General features: G+C 40.6%; 1 protein-coding gene and 1 long non-coding RNA gene across 4 annotated transcripts in view; one reads left to right on the forward strand and one right to left on the reverse strand.

Annotated features, from left to right (window-relative positions):
• Window positions 1–19,320, forward strand: part of SPIDR (scaffold protein involved in DNA repair) — a 205,134-nt gene that overhangs the window by 11,102 nt on the left and 174,712 nt on the right. For all 3 annotated transcript variants that reach the window (XM_065668224.1, XM_065668225.1, XM_065668226.1), the window contains one exon: window positions 1,948–2,114. In XM_065668224.1, the coding sequence (XP_065524296.1) occupies window positions 1,948–2,114 (167 nt within the window). The remainder of the gene's footprint in view (window positions 1–1,947; window positions 2,115–19,320) is intronic.
• LOC136008657 (uncharacterized) lies at window positions 3,739–6,699 on the reverse strand. The gene is made up of 3 exons (XR_010610184.1): window positions 6,618–6,699; window positions 6,472–6,532; window positions 3,739–3,772 (listed from the first exon to the last, which is right to left on the reverse strand). It is a non-coding gene; the product is annotated as an uncharacterized LOC136008657 (long non-coding RNA).

The following is a 19,320-nucleotide window of genomic DNA, read 5'->3' on the forward strand; positions in this document are numbered from 1 at the left end:
TTCTTGTTTGATGTGTTGAGACTTCAGGTAAACATGCTCCCTAGGTTTAAAACAAAAATTCTTAATCTTCTTCTTTTCATTCATATTTTTGTCATTGATGCAACACTGTTGTTGACCTATCTACTGGTCATCTTTTGTAATTCCTAGTAATTTTATTTCCTTCTTTTGGAAATGGAAATACTACAATTTTCTAGACTGCAATCTAATGCTCACGAGGAATCTTTCTAACCTGCCATTAATATCATTCTATTGGACTTGTCTCCTGCAAGTATATCCTGCAGGTTTTAATCTTTAATTCTCTCCCTCACACAGATGTGTTTTTACTCTTGTAAGACAGCAAAACTTGTTTCTTTGTATAGATGAAGAAACCCTGATGCATTATGTATCTGCTTGAAGGTACTGAGGAAATAAAATAATTTGCTGTTTTTCTTCTAAACCCCAGGATATATTGAAAGCATTTACTGAAAGCAGTGTGGAGTAATTTCCATGCTTTTCCAAGTAACCATCTTATACACTATGTACATTTTTACAGTATTGTACACATGTATCTGTGTGTCTGTGCATGTGTAGGTACAGTTGTAAGTGTGGCAACAGTATCTGAGAAAGTCTTTTTAGAAGTGACATGCCCTTTTCACATGAAGCTCACCTGCAGAGACAATGCTAGTACTTGAGCATGACAAGATAAAACTGATTGCCTTGTATTTTATCAAGGAGTTCATAGTCCTGCCAAACGTTGCATGCAGCTTGCCACACATCTTCCGCAGAGTCCTCTGTGTTTTGCCTGGTCATCCATGTCTGTGTTTAAAATTTCTGATGAAGCTTTCTCATAGTTACAGACAGAAATGCATTCATGTGTGTGGAAAAAGCAGGCAACACCAGAGCTATTTATTTCTCTGGGTGACTTCAGAGTTTGGAAGTTCCATGAAGAAACTAGTGACTTAGACTGTAGCAGCACTGCCAAGTCCAGAAGGTACTGCCACACTTCCATAGGTCTGTACAGATGCATGGAGCGTTCTGCAGGTGCCTCCTTTCTCTGCTGCCCTCTCCCCTACACACAGCTCTTCTGGTGTTAGAAATGTGCCATTTACAGAAGCAAAAAAGCAAACCCAAATAAGCTTTCATCCATTCTCCTCCAAACATGCTCATTTATACAAAATACATTCTTCCTCTCAGTACCTTGTGGCACTTGGACCTGAAGGGTGGAGAGGCTGCTACAGCAGCTCAGGCTTCCACTGCCTTCAGGAGCTCCTCAGAGGTATGAGGTTATTTGAAAATACTGTGTCTTTCCTTGTGCCTGTTTCTGTTGAATTATCCTAAACAACCCTCTCTCTGATGTGCCTAGAGGCTTGGTTTGCTGATGTGTGTATTTAGCTGTGGTGTTTTAGGAGGTGACCATTTCAACTAGCTTTTTCATTTCTGTGAGGGGGTTACCACTAATAGCAGATGTTAACTTACACTGAATTTTCAGCTATTTCAAATCACTGTCTGAGGTGTTTGCTTAGAGCAGTTAATTTCTGAACAGGTGCACTTGTAAATCAAATGCAGCTGGGCAAACAAAACCCCAAAACAAAGCACTTAACCCTAGGAAAGCTAATAACTACTAAACTAAAAATCCCTGTCCTACCTCAGCAGTTAAATATACCACCTCTTTGCTGGCAGTGCTTTGAAATCTTATTTGTATGTAATTTTTGTATCTTTTTCACGGAAGATTGTCTGCTTCTGCAATTTAGCTTTTTATGAGAGACAGGATTACAAAATAGTTAAAGATCAGTTGAACATAATGCAAAAAAAAAAAAAAACCAAAAAACAAAACTGTCCTGGGTTTAGCAGTAGCAGTCATTGCATTTGTTTTCTCAAGTTTGGGATAACTGTAGTGTTACTCTGACCTCATGGTTATGCATAATACATGGTGATTAAGAAAAACTTTATACAACTATTGTATTTCAGATGACTTGGAGTTCATTGACTGGGAGCAGGATAGTGATTCCACCAATAGGTGTGATGGATCAGAAAAAGAGAACAGCTCACTGGAGATATCAGACTCGGACTCCTGCACAGATCTTAATTCTTTGCCTGTCAAAGAGGAGAATGATGAGAATGATGTGCATTGTAAGGTAAGAAACTGTTTCAAGAAAAAAAAGCTTCTACTATAATTATGGAGAATATTAATAGTTGATTGCATTTAATTTGGAGGACAGTGAGGATTTTGCTTACCTTATCTTTCCAGAAGGAATTCTGTACACGATAATCTTGTCAGCTAAGATTTGGTAGCATTTTATTACATATGTTACATATATGGAGAAAATACAATTTTATGTATAAAGAAGGCATGCTGTGTCAACCATAGAAGAAATAGCAGAAGTTTTTATCTTTATTTAGTATCTAACAGTGAAATGACTTGTATTAAAAGACCCCAGACGTGACAGTATGCTAGGCACAGTGACATTTAAACTCTGGCGCTGGAGGCTGGCTGCATCCTCCGGTACCTGCCATGCTTCCAGTATGCGAGGCAGAGGCTCACAGCCGGGCTACCTAGCCGGCTGGGGCTGGCACCCGCGGGCAGGGCGGAGGGACTGGGTTTGCCTGGCCTGGGGGGAGGCCGAGGAGGGCCAGTGTCCTGGGAGGAGCCCAGCGAGAGGGCCTGGAGCAGCGGGAACGAGCTGGACGAGGCGGTGGCGGAGGGCCGGGAGGAAGGCGGGGGCATTGCCCGGGCAGCCGTGGCGCCGGTGAGGGCTCGCACAGCCGCCTGCCTGCGTGCCGGACCGGGCGCCTCAAGCCCGCTCTGTCGGGCGGCGCTGCCGGCAGGCCCCGGCAGAGGGCGCCGCAGGCCTGGGCAGAGCCTCCCGGGTCTCGGCCCCGGGCGCGTCCCCGCCTGCCGGTCCGGCCACCGCCTCCCGCGGGCGGGGCCCTGCGGCGGCTGCTTTGCCCCTGCACGCAGGCTGGAGGGGTGCCACCGCCGGCGGGCGGGGGAGGGAAACGGGTCGAGCTCCTGCCGGCGGCGGAGACGGGCATGCGGGGGACTGCTACAGACGTGCACTGAGGATTCACTAAACCGCGTTTAAATTTAGATGTAGATTCTCTATTAAGATCACCGTGAGAGAATGTGGATGGAGTATGATGGTCTGGCCATAGAGCACGGCAGCATGCCAGCTGCTGTGGTGGGCGACACATGTGACCAAGCTTTTCAGCTTGCCCACATGTGTCGGTGGCAGTTCAGCATCTGCAGCTCAGAGTTCAGCAAGGGTTAGTCAAGTATTTTTCGGATTCATAAAGATGTGATTTTTAAATAGCACAAGTGCTGGGCAACAGCATCAGAGGAGATCACATAAGGAGGTCTGCATAAACCTGGAAAAACAGAACTGGGATTTATATGCAAGCAGTAAAAGTTGTTCTGCTTTTGTAATACCAGCATGACTTACGCTGATACAGATGGAGAGCTGGATCAATGTTATGAGACATGTTCATATTAGTAAATGGTGCTCATGAGAGGACTTTTTCAGGCGCAACCATACTGTAATAAAAAGGTTTTAACCCTAACCAGAAGTTTTGATACTACAAAAGATGTGGGTACACTGGGAATCTGAGGATGCCTATGCAGATTTCCCTTTCTCTCTTCCCAGCTGGAGTGCCATGCTGTGGGAGTTTTCGTGGGTGGTCAGCCTCACCAGTAAACTTTCTTCTGGGAATCTGGCGTATGCAGGGGGGTAAATCCCCAGCGATCGCTGTGCTTGTTGTAGTCTTTGTTTTGCTTTTCTTGGGATATGCTGGTTTCCTACAAAAAAATCACAGCCAGGCTGTTGGAGAACTTTCCAAGACAGAATAGAAAAGCAGTGTTCACTCTAGGAGGTCATTTGCTGTATAAGTATTCTTTAAAAAGGCCTGTTAATTTTGCAGCCTAGTTCATGGTGGGGGAAAGAAAAAAAGCCAAATGTTGATATATCATCATTTTTGTGGTATTTACTGAATCTCTGGAACCTAATGGAGTGTGTGGATAATCAAAAGGCCATGAAGTTTATTTTACCCCACTTCAAAATATGCCAAATACCAAGAGGTTCTGGAGGTTTAGGATTGCTGCCAAAATTTCTTTATGGTAGTATTTACCCATGGTAGGAGTGGACTAGATTTCTAATGGGAAATGTCAAAAGATGAATAACTTTACGGCTTTTTTCCCCCGTATATACCAATAGATCTCTTTTGAAATTTACTTTTATTCAGTTATAATGAACTACGTAGAAGCACTTTGTGTATTGTTTTCATATGAAGATAAAACTCTTGCTTATCTGTAGAGTGCAAAGCTACAGTCGTGTTTCACTTTATGTTCCAAGTCCCTGTGCTGTGTCTTTCCTGTCAGCTAGCCACCTCCAACATGTGAAGCTACTTGACAGAGGACAATGAGGAAGGCAGGTTGAACCTGGCCTTGTGGGGAGCAGCTGTTAGCTAATTTTTGGGTTTGGTTCAGTTCAGAAATCTTGAAGAAAACATGCAAGATATGACATGGCCTTGCTTTGCTTTCCTTTGTATATCTTTAGGGGATGGGAGAGTTATTTTTTAATTGTTAACTTTCCTTTGACCTGTAACTGGTTAAATTTTTGCTTAAGATGGTGCAGGACAAAGATCTGCGAAGGCCTGATCCCAGATGGTTTTATTCTGCGAGTTCCTGTGCTTTCAGTTGCATGTGGTGGATGCCTACTTGACCTTTTTTTTGGAGGCTGTGGTGCTAAAATAACAATTAAACATCAATGTTATCTTTTTCAACATATTTCTTTTCAGAAGAGCACTATGTAATCACCTCAGAATTGACCTAACATTTTTATACATTGGAAATGACAGCTTTTTGCCACACTTGTGCAGAGATTTTGTCTCATGAGTTTGAAGTTCCATATTTCATAAGAATTCTTAATCTCTGAATTATTTTCAACTTTGTATATATTTTAATGCTAGGGATTAAAGGAAACCTAGTGCTCTTGTTAGGTCAGCTCATGTCTTCTGCCATACTACCTCCTAAACTGGTTACTTTCTCTGGCCCTGTACACTAAGTGTGACATCATCTCATCATACTCAGATCCCTTCTTATGAGACTTGAGGGACTAACTTAGTCCCTTATAGTGGGCCAGTGGTTTTATGGAGTATATCATTTTGGTATCTTACAGAGTATGGTGGTTTTTTTTTTTTTCCCTTGTGTGTTAAATCTATTGACCAGTTGCTAGTGGGTAGGCAGATATGCCTCGCTTACAAGCAAGGCAAGTAACATTTATCCGTGACTGGCGTGAATGGTATTTTTCACCCTTTATATTGCTGATGTGTAGGAATTAGATAGTCTTCTGTACTTGCAGCATTAATAAAGGTTAACTGGTTAGAGCAAACCCTCTTTAATGCAGGGCACATTACTAAGCTTATCTGCTGATCTTAACTTCTAATTTGGCTGAAAATTCATCAAAAACCCAGCATGGTTAAGAGTTTGTTTCATTTAAATACATAGAGAATACCAGTATCCCCAAAGAATTTTGCTGAATGGTGATAGGGCAATTCTCTTTTTCAGTTGTCTATTTTATGTGTTTTTAAAGTGTGAAAAGAATCACTTCCGTGTTCTCAGCTCTATTGTGCTTCAGTCTGTGTGCCCTGACAGCAGGCATTCTGATGTGATGTTGAGCCTTGTGCAAAAAATCTGTGTAATGTGGTGCAAAAGGTTAATTTTGGGATTTTTCCCTGAGTGAAAAATGCATTTGAGAAGTCCTCCTGCACACTGAATGTATGTGGGTGTATGTCTTTTACTTGAGGCCTTCTTATTTGTCTAAATAAAGTTCACTTAGTTGCTTAGCTCATGGATTTAATATTATCTTCACTTTTTTAAAAAACCAAACTCTTCCCTTCTGTGGCATTACATTGAGAGGGATTCAACATAATGAAATTTTGAAGAGATCACTTAAAATATGAGTAGGCCAATATTTTCCGGGCCTGCTTTTATGTCCTTGCTCTCTTGATCCATTATAATGGTAATGGTGACTATCATTGGCTCAGTAATTAGAATTGAGTCTGGAACTATTATTGTGTAACAGAATTTAAAAGAGGTTATCTTAAGGTAGGAAATCATTATTATGGCAAATGGAATTTGTGTCATCCTGTCAGACTGATGACTTAACACTGATAAAGGGTGATGATATGACCATGTTATTGCAAGCACTTATTTTTTTCAGTCCATTACCAAAGGAAACTTATTAGAATGGATACAAGAACCCCCCCAAGCTTACTGTTACTTCATGGAGTAATTCAGGTTGGAAAGGACTTAAAAATGTCTCCAGTTCAACCTGCAGAAAGCAAGCTCAGGTGCAAGGTCAGACAAAGTTGGTTAGGGCTTTATCCAGTTGGATCTTGGAGTGCTGTTAAGGATGCAGACAGTGTAACCAGTCTGGGCAGCGTCCTTCTTCCTTCCCTGCCTCTTTCCTCCCTGTCTCCCAAAAACTAGAACCTTACTTTTCTGGGTAGAATCGGTCTCTTCTAGCAGGACTCTTCAGGTGGGCTTTTGAGGTGAGACCTATTAATCAAAATATTGCAGGTCAGTAGTGGTACAGAAACGGATGCCTTTTGTGTTCATATCAGCAAGGTGGAATGATTTATACCTGAACTGGTAGACAAAACTGAACTTGTGCACCAGCTGCTTTCTGCTGTATCCCGTCTGCAGGGATGTCCCTCCATCTTCTGATCCAGAAATGGAGCTTTGAAGCTTTTTCCTAAGTCACAGACAATAGTTTCCCTCTCAACTTTGTTCCCATGATCTGCTCAGATTATGGGAATAGGAAACAGCATGTTTATGGATGAGCTGTGGCTACCCGCGTTATAACTAGCTTCTTGTAAGCCTCCAGTTAAACAATGACCCCATTAATTTCAAATTGGGGCTGAAGATCCTAATTCAGTTAATACCTAACTGGCTCAGATGTTCCTTTTGCTTTGATGGTTGAGAGTACCTTGGGGAAAACTTTTCTTTATAATTCTGAGAGATAGGAATTTAAATCTCAGTGTAGCTGAACTGGCTCATTATTTTCAGGAATGATGCGGTCAGTCATATGAGTGCTTTGACACTCAAGTGTCTTTTTGATGGTGTAGAAGTCTTGAAAGTCCATGGTGTCCATTTTGAAGGAAGTTTCATTGGCTGTTTTCATACTTACAGGTGCTTGCATATATGTATGTGTGCATGCTTTTGTAGGTGATCCAGAGTGTCCCTGAGGTAGCTGTACTTCTGTGTGCTTATCTAGTGAAATTCCTGGATGTGTTACTAAGTATAGCAGAAACTCCTGTGTACCACATTCTGGGTGTACAAAATCTGATGGATTGCAGGAACTATTACAGTGACATAAACAGACTGTAGACCTTGCTGCCTTGTGCTGTCATTCCCAGACTGTATTTTTATGTTTGAAGCACTAGGCTGTTTGTGCATGCTAATCCAGCCCCTCTGCTTTGTTTAACTTAAGGCTTCAGCTGAGCCCTGTGTTCATTCTTGCACAGCTCTGGAGAGCAACAACTTTAAGTGCAGCTGACAGCATTGATATCTCTGTGTCCACGTATCAAATGCCCTCCTCTTTGCTGTCTTCCCCCATCTCTTCCCTTCTTTTGTCTGGTGTTTTAAACAAGATCCAAAGGGCCTGTGTTAGTTTCCCTGTGTCTGCTTGCTGCAGGAGACATCTGTGTTTCCTCAGGTCTGGCACCTCTTGGGTAGCGTAGCAATCTTCATAGCGCTGCAGAGGATCTTCAGGTGTACTAGGGAGAAGCAAGGTGGTATATATTTGCCTTGTCAGGGCCCTGATCTCCATCTCAAGAGGTGAAGCAGTGAAAGAGGGTCTCATCTGTTTCCTGCTGGTAGCCTGCCTGGTGCTACAGCAGAAGAGGCTACAGGAAAGAGCATGCACTGCTGGGAGTACAGTGCCCTTCTCTGAAGGGAGAGAAGGGATAAAGCCAGGGGACTAAAAAACATTGATAGGAAGTCAAAGGCTTTTGTCATACTTGCTTCCCCACCCCTGATGAGGTGCTCTATTGCTTGCTGTTATCAGTAATTTGCCAATAGTTTTGTGCTCTGCAAAGACCCAGGAGGACAGTGAAAAAGCTGCTGGGTTTTGATTTGTCTGACAGTCTTCCAAACTGTTTCAGGACTCCTCAGGCCAAAATGTTTGGACAAAAGCTTGATTTGAATTTGTCTGAAATCCTTTTTCAAAGAAATGGTGGAAGAGAAGTATTAGTGGAATGCTATGATCTTAACCATTTCTTGTTGTGATAAATGTGCTTTCTAAACAGTGTGGTTCTGGAAGGAGACCTGAACAGAGTAGATTGTCTAATGGCTTGAATTCTTTAAAAGCCTTTGATTCAATATTTCTTGTGGTTTGTTACTTGGTTTTAATAATTATATGATCTTCTAGTGCCTGCTTCTGTCACCCATCATGCCAGTTCATTGCATCAGGTGGAGGCCTGAATATATTGAGGAAAGTCAAATGCTCTTTTACTACCAGGCATGTTTGTTGCATCCAGTGGTGAAGAAGACCTGGTCCTTTTAAGGTACCTAGTGCAGTTGCAGGTTGCATCTTTTCGTAAGTGAACTTTACTGGTCTATGGGTTTGTGGCAGCAATGTAGGAAAGATAATACATAGAGCCATCTTGAAAAAAATGCATGTGTAATGGTGCTTATTGAATGACTGTTCAGTGAAAGTAAGTTCTTTGAATGTCCAAGGTCATCCAATTCCTGATAGAACAAGTAAAGCATGAGTTGTAACAAAATCATCCAACTATTCCTGTACTTAGGCCTCATCTTCTTATGAGCTTCTTGTAACTTTTCGCTGAAACATAACTGTCCTTTTTGTGGTAAGGGGTTAGTGTATACTGGCTCTCTGTAGAATCTACTCAGTTGTGAAGATGTGGAAATAAATTTAGAATATCTTAGAAAACACAGGAAAACCAAAGTTTAGAAACTAGTCTATACTAACCTTGGGGTTATTAAAACCCCCAAGGTTCTTCCAGTATATTTTTTCCTTTTTGCAATGGATTAGGCTCCTGGTATATCTGTGCTTGTTTTTATTGCATGGAAGAAGGTAGCTGTGTGGGGGTTTTGTTTTATTTGCGGGCTTTTCTAAGTCATGCTGCTGTATATTTTGTTTGGAAAGAATGCAGTTTGGTGGTATGCTATGGGGAGCAGGACGTTTGTTCCTGGCTCCCATTGCAATGTGCAAGTGCGTTGGATAGATAAGAGAGGAGTAGAAGGGGGCAGAACAAATGGAATAAACTGAATATGTTTATAATAAGACTTAAGAAATTTGGAGATGGGAACTTCTGTTGGGTGGGGGGGTTTGGCTTTCTTGGGGACAATGAGATGGGACTGGGGTGGGGTAAAATCCTAATGTCTCATATCCAGTTTGACAGGGTCTGTGTCATCTTCTGTTGGTCTTGCATTGTGATAAACAGCTTCTGTGCAAATGTCTGAATCATCTGTAGATGACAGTTCAGATTTACAGTTCTTTTGTTATCAGGACACATTCCAGACTAATAACACTGGTAACTGATTAACCCTTTCTGTGGAGATGATCTGTAGCAATGGGCTGTAATTCTATAACATGTTAAAGAGGATTTTTCCTGCTCTGTGTGTTCATGTATATGCCAGCTGCATACAGCCCTGCTCCCATGGGAGCAGGGTTTTAAGATCATTGGGTTTTCTTTTTCCTTCTTTAGTGTATAATTACTTGCCTTCAGACCAGGGCAGCAGCTTGACTACTTGATGGCTTTGTCTCTCTGTCCTCGGTTTCTCTGGAAACATGCTGAAACATAAAGTGTTGCTTCATATGATAACTCGCACTATTCACAACTTCAGCCCAGCTTTGTTATCCCCACTTCCTGGATATGCAAAGAAGCTGTTACACCTTGCTGTTGATTCACTGCTCAGTCCCAGCATGGTGGCATACTTTTTGACTCAGTCCTTGTCATTCTCCTCCCACTCTGTCTCCTCTTCTGGTCACTGTTTCACTCACTTGTCCCCATTCACCCTCCCCTGATCATTGCTCAGTCTCAGTTCACCAATATTCTCATACCTAATATAACTACTTAGTTCTGTGCCACCAAATACTGTCATCTAGTTGCAGCTCCTTAGAAGTGGTGGCTGTGGCAGCTCCTCATATCAGGTGTTCTGCACAACACAACAACTCTTTATTTCTCTGTGCATATTTTTCTCATTGTTTCACCAGTGGAAGAAAGCCCTGTACTCCCTTAGTACGAATCATGATGGCACTACTGGGAAGTTTGATGCTTCTGAGAGGAAACAACTTGTTGATGCTCTGCAGGCACCTTGACACAATCCTGTGCAGGGAAAAGGGACCACTGAAGCTAAGTGAGAAAAGCAGACTGGAACTGTCTGCTTGCAAAGGCAAACATGATGTGCAGAGCAGTTTCATCCTGACATAAAGTAGTCGTGGATGAGAAGGGCTGAGGCTTGTGTTGGGGCTTAAATATTCTGAAAAGCTACTAAAAACATTGCAGTTCAAACCACAGATTTTGCTCATCAGCTGTACTTTTGGATAGTAGTTTTGGTCTTCTCATTCACATAAACAAAATGCAGTGAAACTAAGAAAATTTCAGAGCAAGTTGGTAAGAATGATCAGATATATGGCATGCTTTCTACATAAGAAGAATTCTATGGAGTAGAAGCCTTTAGCTTCAAAAAGAAACTGCTATGGAGAGGACATGAAAGGAACCCATGAATCACAAATAGATAGGAGTAAGTAACCAAAATGACTGAATGCTGAATGGAGCTAGGAGACATCAAATGAAACTAGCAGGTTGATTCAACATTAAGGAGTTTTATTCATCCCATCATATGAGCTGCAGAGCTCCTTCCCACAGGATGATATGGATGCTGAAAAATTGCATGGGTTCCAAACTAGTTGGACAAACTCATGAAAGACAAATCTGTTAAGGATTAAATACAAAGATCTTGCCTCCAGTTGAAGCCAAAAACTATGATCAGGGAGACTGTTCTGTGGCAGCATTGCCACATGCTTGTCCTGTTTGAAACTCTTCCCTAAACATCTGACATTAATCATTGTTGGAGACAAAACTAAGGGGTTAGAATGATTCCCCTGTAGATACCCCTACAGCTATTCCCATGTTTGCGTGCTGTGGACTTTTCAGTGTGTATGAATTTTGTCTTCTTTCAGTTGTGACCCTTGATGCTTTCCCTTGAGAGCAATTGACATGTCACATACCAAAACATGACATTGTAAGTGGATCTCCACTTGGTGCAGTGCTGTGGGTACCCTGTGTAGCTCTGGTTCTCTACCACCTGCTGCTCTGTGTGGCTTCTGCAGGGTGTTTTTTCACATGGTCTAGTTTGTGCTTACCTCATGTTTTTAATAAAGATTTCTGAACAGACACAGGGATGGAGAGGAGTCTTTGAGACAGCTCGTAGAGAGTGATGGCTGGAGCCAGGCTTGCCTAGAGAAGCGTTTAGCTTCCCTGGAGTGAGCTGGTGACAGGCTTCACAGCCTAAGCTTCTTTAACTTGATTGGGTGAGAGAGAAGTGCAAAGGTAAGTTTGGGTTTGTTTGGTTTCCTTTTCTTAATTGAAATATGTCCTTTTTATAACAAATTCAAAAAGCACCCTGGTTTTCTTTTTTCTAAGCGTATGTGTTTGTCAAAGTACATTTAAGCATTATGGAATGAAAAAAATAGTGGTATTGCTGAGTTTTATTGTGAGTCTAGTATGTTCCAATAATAAAGTAGTTTGTCTAGAATATGAAGCACTTCAGGATCTTTTGGAATGGGAGTGCAGTATAACAAGCAGTATAAAAAGAATAAATACTGTAAATCCACAATATTGAACTTTCCTTGTGGGCTAAGCAGGGTAATTGCAGCTCCTTTTTGGAGTATGTATGTGAATGCATGAGTGTATAATGGTGTGGGCTTTATTTAGTGCATATGCTAAAGTAATAAATAATGTGTTATAAACTGACAACACAGGATTGTTGAAGGTTTATCTAGCTGGGGTCCTGAATTAGAATTGTATTGGGAGAAAACTGTGAGACTATACTTACACATTGCACAGTGGGAGAAGGAAGGTTTCTTTTGTAGTTTAGATGCATTGAGATTATTATGTCTGAGACACTGTGAATTTTATCTTTCAGTAGCTAGCTCAGTCCCTTTCTGAACCAATTTAAGTTCATTGTCTCCAGACATGTGGTGGGAATGGATACCCCAGTCTAATAAGGCATTGTATGTTTAAGACAAAACTAGAAAAAAGACCTTTTAGTGTGGCAATTGTACATAAAGCATCATATTTCTTTTTTATTTATTTATTTTTACTTATTTTCTATCCTGTTCTTTGTAGACATGTACAGAGAGAAGAACTAACAGTATGACAGACAGTAATGTGACAGTTTTACAGAGCTACTTTTAAAACCAGATTATACAGCTGTATACCAGGAAATTTCACCGTTGGTGAGATTTGGTTAAAATCTCTTACAGGACTCAAAAGGATCACCCTTATAATGTAAGATAGTTCTGGTGTGTTGGGAGGATATAAGAGGTTTTGTATGGTGTTTATTTACGGGCTTAGAAAGGGTCAGGGCAGCTCTTTGCACAAAGAAACTTTGTCATCAGCCTCAGCCTGTAGTTATTGGAGACGGAGGTAAGGAGAGAAAGACATGTATTGTTCTTTTGCATACTTTGTTGGGAAAAGGTTGGATTAAAAAATATCAGGTTATGGGGACTTTTCACAGGGTACAAATTTAGGACAAAGAAATAAATTAGGGTATAACTGCTGCTGTCATATGCTTAAAAAGCAATGAGCCAGACAACAGGTAAGATTGACAGTTTAAACAACAGCAAAGTCCATGTTTTTACAAGAAACAAGTCTGGAAAAAAAAAAACAGAAACCAGAAGGGTGATTATTCCCATCTACTTTTTAACCTTTAGATGCACTTGAGTCTTATTTCCCACATTTTTTCCCCCCATGCAAACATTAGAGGTGGATTTGTTTCTTACATCATTTTTGACTTGTGGCTTACAGTACGCACAACTTAAAGGTTCTGTGATAGCTTTTCTGTTGAGACTATTTAGTTTTTAAAAGCTTAGCACTAACCACAGGACATGTGGAGGGAAAAACTAGTAAAGTGGTCATCAGAAACAGGGCAGAGAATTCTTTTCTTGTATGGCTTTATAATTTCAGATAAATGGTTCCTGTACATACTTGATGGCTTCTTGAATCTAATGAGCTTAGAGGTAAAACTAGGTTCAGGAAAATGTCTATTTCAATTTCTTCAATGTTTAGGAAATAAAATTACCAGAAAAGTGAATGCATCACTTTTTGATAATGAACATGCTGAGCTGATTCATCACTTTTGTATATGAGTCCAATTGAGAAGTACTGCACATACTGTGGATGTTCCCATTTGGAAATTGTGGATGCTGAGTATAAATAGTTGTTAGTTAACGTCATAACAGTTCACTCTGGGAGCTAAGTAGAAGAAATAATTGGGGAAATGATGGAAAGGAAAATTAGAACATAATTTTATATAGTAACGGAAGGCAATGTGACTTCTGTGCCACACTTCCATGGTGCAAGTCACTTTTTGAGGACTAGAATGACAGGGAAATTAGGGGGGAGTTGTACCATATGATTATAAAATACTACACATAATTTTTCATTGTGTATCTTTGCAAATACCCTGAGCATTCTCAGGCTGGCATTTCTGCATGTTTAACGTAGCAGTTGCTTGTAGATCATGACTTCAAAACTTTGATTGTGCAGAAGCAAAACTTCACATTCACTGCATGTGAATTACATAGGTTTATGCTACACAGCTGTTACTTAATTGCCATCAATTAATTTGTAAGCATTTGGAAAGTGTTCATGGAAGTTTTCTATCTGCCTTGCATGCTCCAGACACTCTGAACAGTCAGAAGTAATAATGCAGACAATAATCATTGAGCTTTGCACAGTCGTGATCCTTGTCGTCATCACAGAGCCAAAAAAAAAAGTAAGACTACTGGTGATATAATGTGTAGTGGTTTATTTTCACATTTTGAGCACAGAGGGATGATTTAAGAGACCACAGAATGCTAATTTCTGTTGCTTTGTTAGCATGCATATTTCAAATAGAAGAACAGCAAATGGATTTAATTTCTGAGATTTGCAGCCAGTAGATCATGAAAATTCTCCATCTGCTTGTTAGCAGCACTATGCTCCACTTCTTACAACAAGAAATAAGATTATAATGTAGCTTATGTGCTTCTCTGAACTGGAATGAACTGGAATTCACTGGAGTGAAATGTTCAAAGGAGATTCCCTAGTGTTGGTAGTATTGCAGGGTTTGACTGCAAGAAAAGAATCTTTCAGTGTATTTTTAACTCCACCACTATGACTTTCATAAAACGCACTTCATTGCTCAGGCTCTTCAGCTGGCATGAAGTCATTGAACAGAGGTTGCCCCTTCTTTTTTTGCATTTTCCGGTACAAGTCTCAGCATAACACTCCTTAATTTTTCTGAAGCTTCTTTAGGTGTTGCAGCAATAACAAACCACAATGACTGGATTGGAAACCTACGACTGATGACCCACCTGTGGTCTCTTCCAGTTACTTTTGTTGATGACATTAAAAATACTAAGAAGTTGTACAGTATTACTAGGCTTCTGCAGAGTTTGGTTTAATAACTGGACAATTTTTTCTGGAGAAAAATCCATCAAGGTAGTAAGTCAAATGACTCTCCCTTAGGATGTTCTGGAGTTGCAAATCACTTCACTATGGAGGAGTATGTCAGGGAAGAAGTATTTACTTGCTTTGTATTTCTTTGCATTATGCATCTCACATAGGCCACTGTCCCAGATAAGATACTGGGTGCAACAAGTCTCTGGCCTGACTTATTCTTGCTGTTCTTAACTTTGTTTCCTTAATCTCCACAATTTTTAAGTCACTGCTTTATTGTGCATTTAAGTCCTTAACTTTCAGAATGTGGTTAGTGTGTTCTCTTATGTGGCATTATGCCAGTGTTTATGGGATTAAAGCAAAAGGAAGTTCTGGTTTGCCGTTTACATCTAAAGTGCAGAGTAAATCTGATAGGTTACTTCTATTCAGTGAAACCGAAACTTCAGACCTGGTGCCTCAGTCTCTCTGGCCAGCATTAGTCTCAGTATATTCAGTTTCTACAAACAATAATGCTTTAATTTTTGCTAGATAAAACTAGACTAATTGCATGTGTAGACATATAAACAAACAATGCTGGGAAAAGTTAGAACCGAAGTCTTTTGTTTGGTTTTATGAGCTTAACTGTGTAGTGTTGTAAAGAGAGGAAATGGTACTGTGGAAAACCAATACTTGCTATAACTCTTAAAAACCACACAGAGGACAAACTAAGGCAAACCAGTGCATAATAAAATGGAAGCATAAAACTAAAGTGAAGAAGGTGATAGTTACAGCTGTAAAGGAATTGACAAAAAATTAGAATGAAATTAAGACTGAAGAAACAGACTTTGAATTTTAGTTAAATAAGATGTGAGCACAAATCTGTGTTAACATTGCAAAATTCTGCAGAATCCAGAAACTTGATGGGTTGTATGACATCAGTACTGTGGTTAAAATGTGGTCAGAACGAGTGTGTGTGTTTGTTCTTAGAAAAATACATCGACCTGCACTAGCTTTTGAAAATGAGAACATACACAGGCCCCCCTCAACCCTAAGCTAGAAATGGTAAAAATAAAAGCAAGTGTCTAGGAATGTGTTCCCATATGTAGCTGGCAATGAACATCTCCTTCACGGCAAACAGTAATAACTTATATTTAATAAATTGGAAGGTCTTGAGTTTTGTATGCGTAGTCAGATAAAAGCAGAGACAAATTGTGCCTATCTGAGTTTATTGTAACCACAGATCACGTAAATCCTGTCATGTTGCCCCATCGGTAGCTCAACTTTTTTTCCTTTCACCTATTTTCTCTGCTTTTCATCTGATAATAAGTCATTTCCATACCACCAAAGCATTATGAAGACTGAGAGATCAGGTGTTATAAAACAGCAATAAAATTAAAGTGCTTTGACTTTGAATATTCCCAAAGCTGAAATGCAATGCTAACCTAATTCTGGCATTATCCTGGTTTTACTCACCTATGGATGTGATTGTATCACTCACGTGCTATTACACTTCCTGCTTCTCTGAAGTCATGTTTTTATGTTGCTTCTGCACCTTACGACTCACTCCTGTTATGGATCTGTCCTAGATTCTTTTCTCTGACTCTCTAAATGATATTTTAACTATGTTTAAAAATGAGGGAGGAGAAAGTAGGCAAGCATATTAGACTGTCAGGTTCTGCAACATCACTGACAGTAAGTGCTCTTTGCTTTATTAGCAAGTGACCCAGCTCTCAAATTAATAACTCAACGTGTTAACGGGGCTATAAGGTATTGCTGCTGTTCTTCAGTATGAATCTTGTTTTACACTTGTTTTTAAGGAGCCTGACCCATCTAGTATAATCTTCCTTCCTTGACAAACAGTTGTATTTAAGAAAATTAAAGTATTCCTCTCACCTAGATTTAATTTTTTTTTCCCTACCTGGCAGGTATGTAACTGGTAAATGTAAAGCTTTCATTTTACATATGAAAGCTGTTGTGGTTGCTTTCATATGTATATAGTTGAAGATGGTCAGAGATGCATTTATGGCTCAGGATTCAACTGCCCTTTAAAAATGGGGCTTTACCATTGAAATTATTGGTGGACAGGTGGGGTTTTCTTTTGTATGTTAAATAAAAATATACTGTGCTGCAACTGAAAGCTCTATGGACAATATGTACCAAAGTCAGGGAATGCGTTACTGTGGTTTTGGTCCTGGTGCAGCTAATTGCATCCAATCACATGAAATTTCCTAAGCCACAAATGAAAATATTCCAGGGCTTAACAAGCTGAAACACTTCATCTTTCATAGTGATCAGGTGGTTTAGGAGAAGGGCAATAGAGCACATGTCTTGCTAGCTTTTGTGTTCAGCTACAAAATATGAAGGCTTATTGCTTTATCTTTTAATTGCAAGAGACCCTAATTTTTTCTTTTTTTTATTTAACATCCCATTCACAGTCTTGAAGGGTGTAGGAACAAACAATCTTATTGAATACGTACTTTAAAGCAATAAATCTCACCCTGTTTGAGCTAATAGCCTTGTGCATTTGTTTAGAGGCTGTAAACCACGCTGCGTGTTAGAGAGACAAGTAGCCTTGCATGACTGTGATAAGTGTGTCACATCCTGCCCTCAACTTTGCCCTCCTTGGAGGCTCTGGCAGTCTCACTGTGGTTTGCCCACTAGCCAGCTGGGAGTGGCTCAAAAACTTCTCCAACCTGTGGATCTGGTTCTCGAGCAAACTTTCAGACTTAACAGTATCTTGGTGCTCCTTGCCAAGCCCAATTAGAAGAGAGGCAGGGTTCTGGGACTGGCATTCAAAGTTTGGTGGACAACTCATCTGTAATACTGTGACAAATTTAATTGTGTGTATTCAAAGCATGCTGCACAGGGATCACTGTGGGTTTTTCCTCCTTGACAACACAGTAACTCCTTTGTAAACATGAGACTACCGAATAGCTTCCCTCTTCTAGGAAAATCTTGCCCCCCATGCCTGTTGCATGAGTAGTTTCTGGCTGTGCTTGAAGGGGAATGGGCAGGTAACCGCTTTGACGTTAGGTGCATATGGTGTGAATGCCAGTGCATCTTGGTTAAATAGGAGCTGCTTCTTCCATAGGGGTTTTTAAAGTTAACCTATCAAGTCAAGGCATGTTGTTGGAACTTTATGTCTCCTGATATGAATTCCCTGTCATCTGTGCCATCAGCTATCTTTTGTATTTATTTGAATGCTTTTTCGTCCTGTAGCTTAACTGACTCTGAATTTACGTTATCTCTGCTGCTTATTTAGGTGCCCTCTTTGATTTGGAGCCTGACCCTAGAAAGATGAGATTAGAAATTATCTCCACTGTTGTTTGTCTTGCTCTGTGAAAGCTTTCACTTATACATGATTGTGTCAAATAGTTGTTAAGGAGGTGATCCTGCCCCTCTACTCTGGTCTCGTGAGACCTCACTTGGAGTATTGTGTGCAGTTCTGGTGTCCTCAACATAAAAAGGACATGGAACTGTTGGAACAAGTCCAGAGGAGGGCCATGAGGATGATCAGGGGACTGGAGCACCTCCCGTATGAAGATAGGCTGAGGAAGTTGGGGCTGTTCAGTCTGGAGAAGAGAAGGCTGTGTGGGGACCTCATAGCAGCCTTCCAGTATCCAAAGGGGGCCTATAGGGATGCTGGGGAGGGACTCTTCATCAGGGACTGTAGTGTTAGGACAAGGGGTAACGGGTTCAAACTTAAACAGGGGAAGTTCAGGTTAGGTATAAGGAAGAAGTCCTTTACTGTGAGGGTGGTGAGACACTGGAATGGGTTGCCCAGGGAAGTTGTGAATGCTCCATCCCTGGCAGTGTTCAAGGCCAGGTTGGACGAAGCCTTGGGTGACATGGTTTAGTGGGAGGTGTCTCTGCCCATGGCAGGGGGGTTGGAACTAGATGATCTTAAGGTCCTTTTCAACCTGAGCTATTCTATGATTCTATGACTGTTAATTGTTTATAGATGGCTTTTAAATTATTCATCCTTCAAGTAGTCCCATTCTCTACTTTGTCCTGATCAACATTTGTGGGTTTTTTTTTTTTCTCCCATACGTGAATGTGTCCTTGTTGTATCCCACAGTGAGGGAAAACAAAAACAGTGTAAGAATTGTATTTTTCTTCTCTCCCTAGATTCTTTTACTTTAGGATGCATATACTCAGAAAATTACATTCTGAGCATCAAAAATATATATCCACAAAACATCAAACACATGACTTTTCTCATTTTATTTTTCATCCTGGGGATGTTAAGGCAGACTTATTTTCCTCACTGTGACAGTACTGGAGCTAATAATGTTTTAATTTGAAAGACGTAAGCAGGGTTCCAGTTGGAAGAAAAGAAATTTTGAAAGGATTTTCTGTGATACAAAACAGGGCCTACTAAAAGGGCCTAATTGTTTTCCTGTGCAAGTTCTTTTGTCTCTTTTTAGCAGATAGTTTATAGTTGTAATAGTAATTTGCAGTCTGTAATAGTCAAGGTGAAAAATAATCAGCGCAGCTTTCACATGTAACACAGGCTTCTGATGTTGGAAGGGCTGACTGGAAACGTGGATCATCTCCTAGATGCATGTGTTGTGTGTCTCATTAGAAAATCTGTAACTAGACAAAAATGTTGTCATTTTCAGCTGATGGATGATGGGTGGTGGAACGCTGGATCAGCTATTAACTGATGCAGCT

The sequence above is a fragment of the Lathamus discolor genome, chromosome 2 (assembly GCF_037157495.1).
Source record: "Lathamus discolor isolate bLatDis1 chromosome 2, bLatDis1.hap1, whole genome shotgun sequence".
Lineage (NCBI taxonomy): Eukaryota > Metazoa > Chordata > Aves > Psittaciformes > Psittacidae > Lathamus > Lathamus discolor.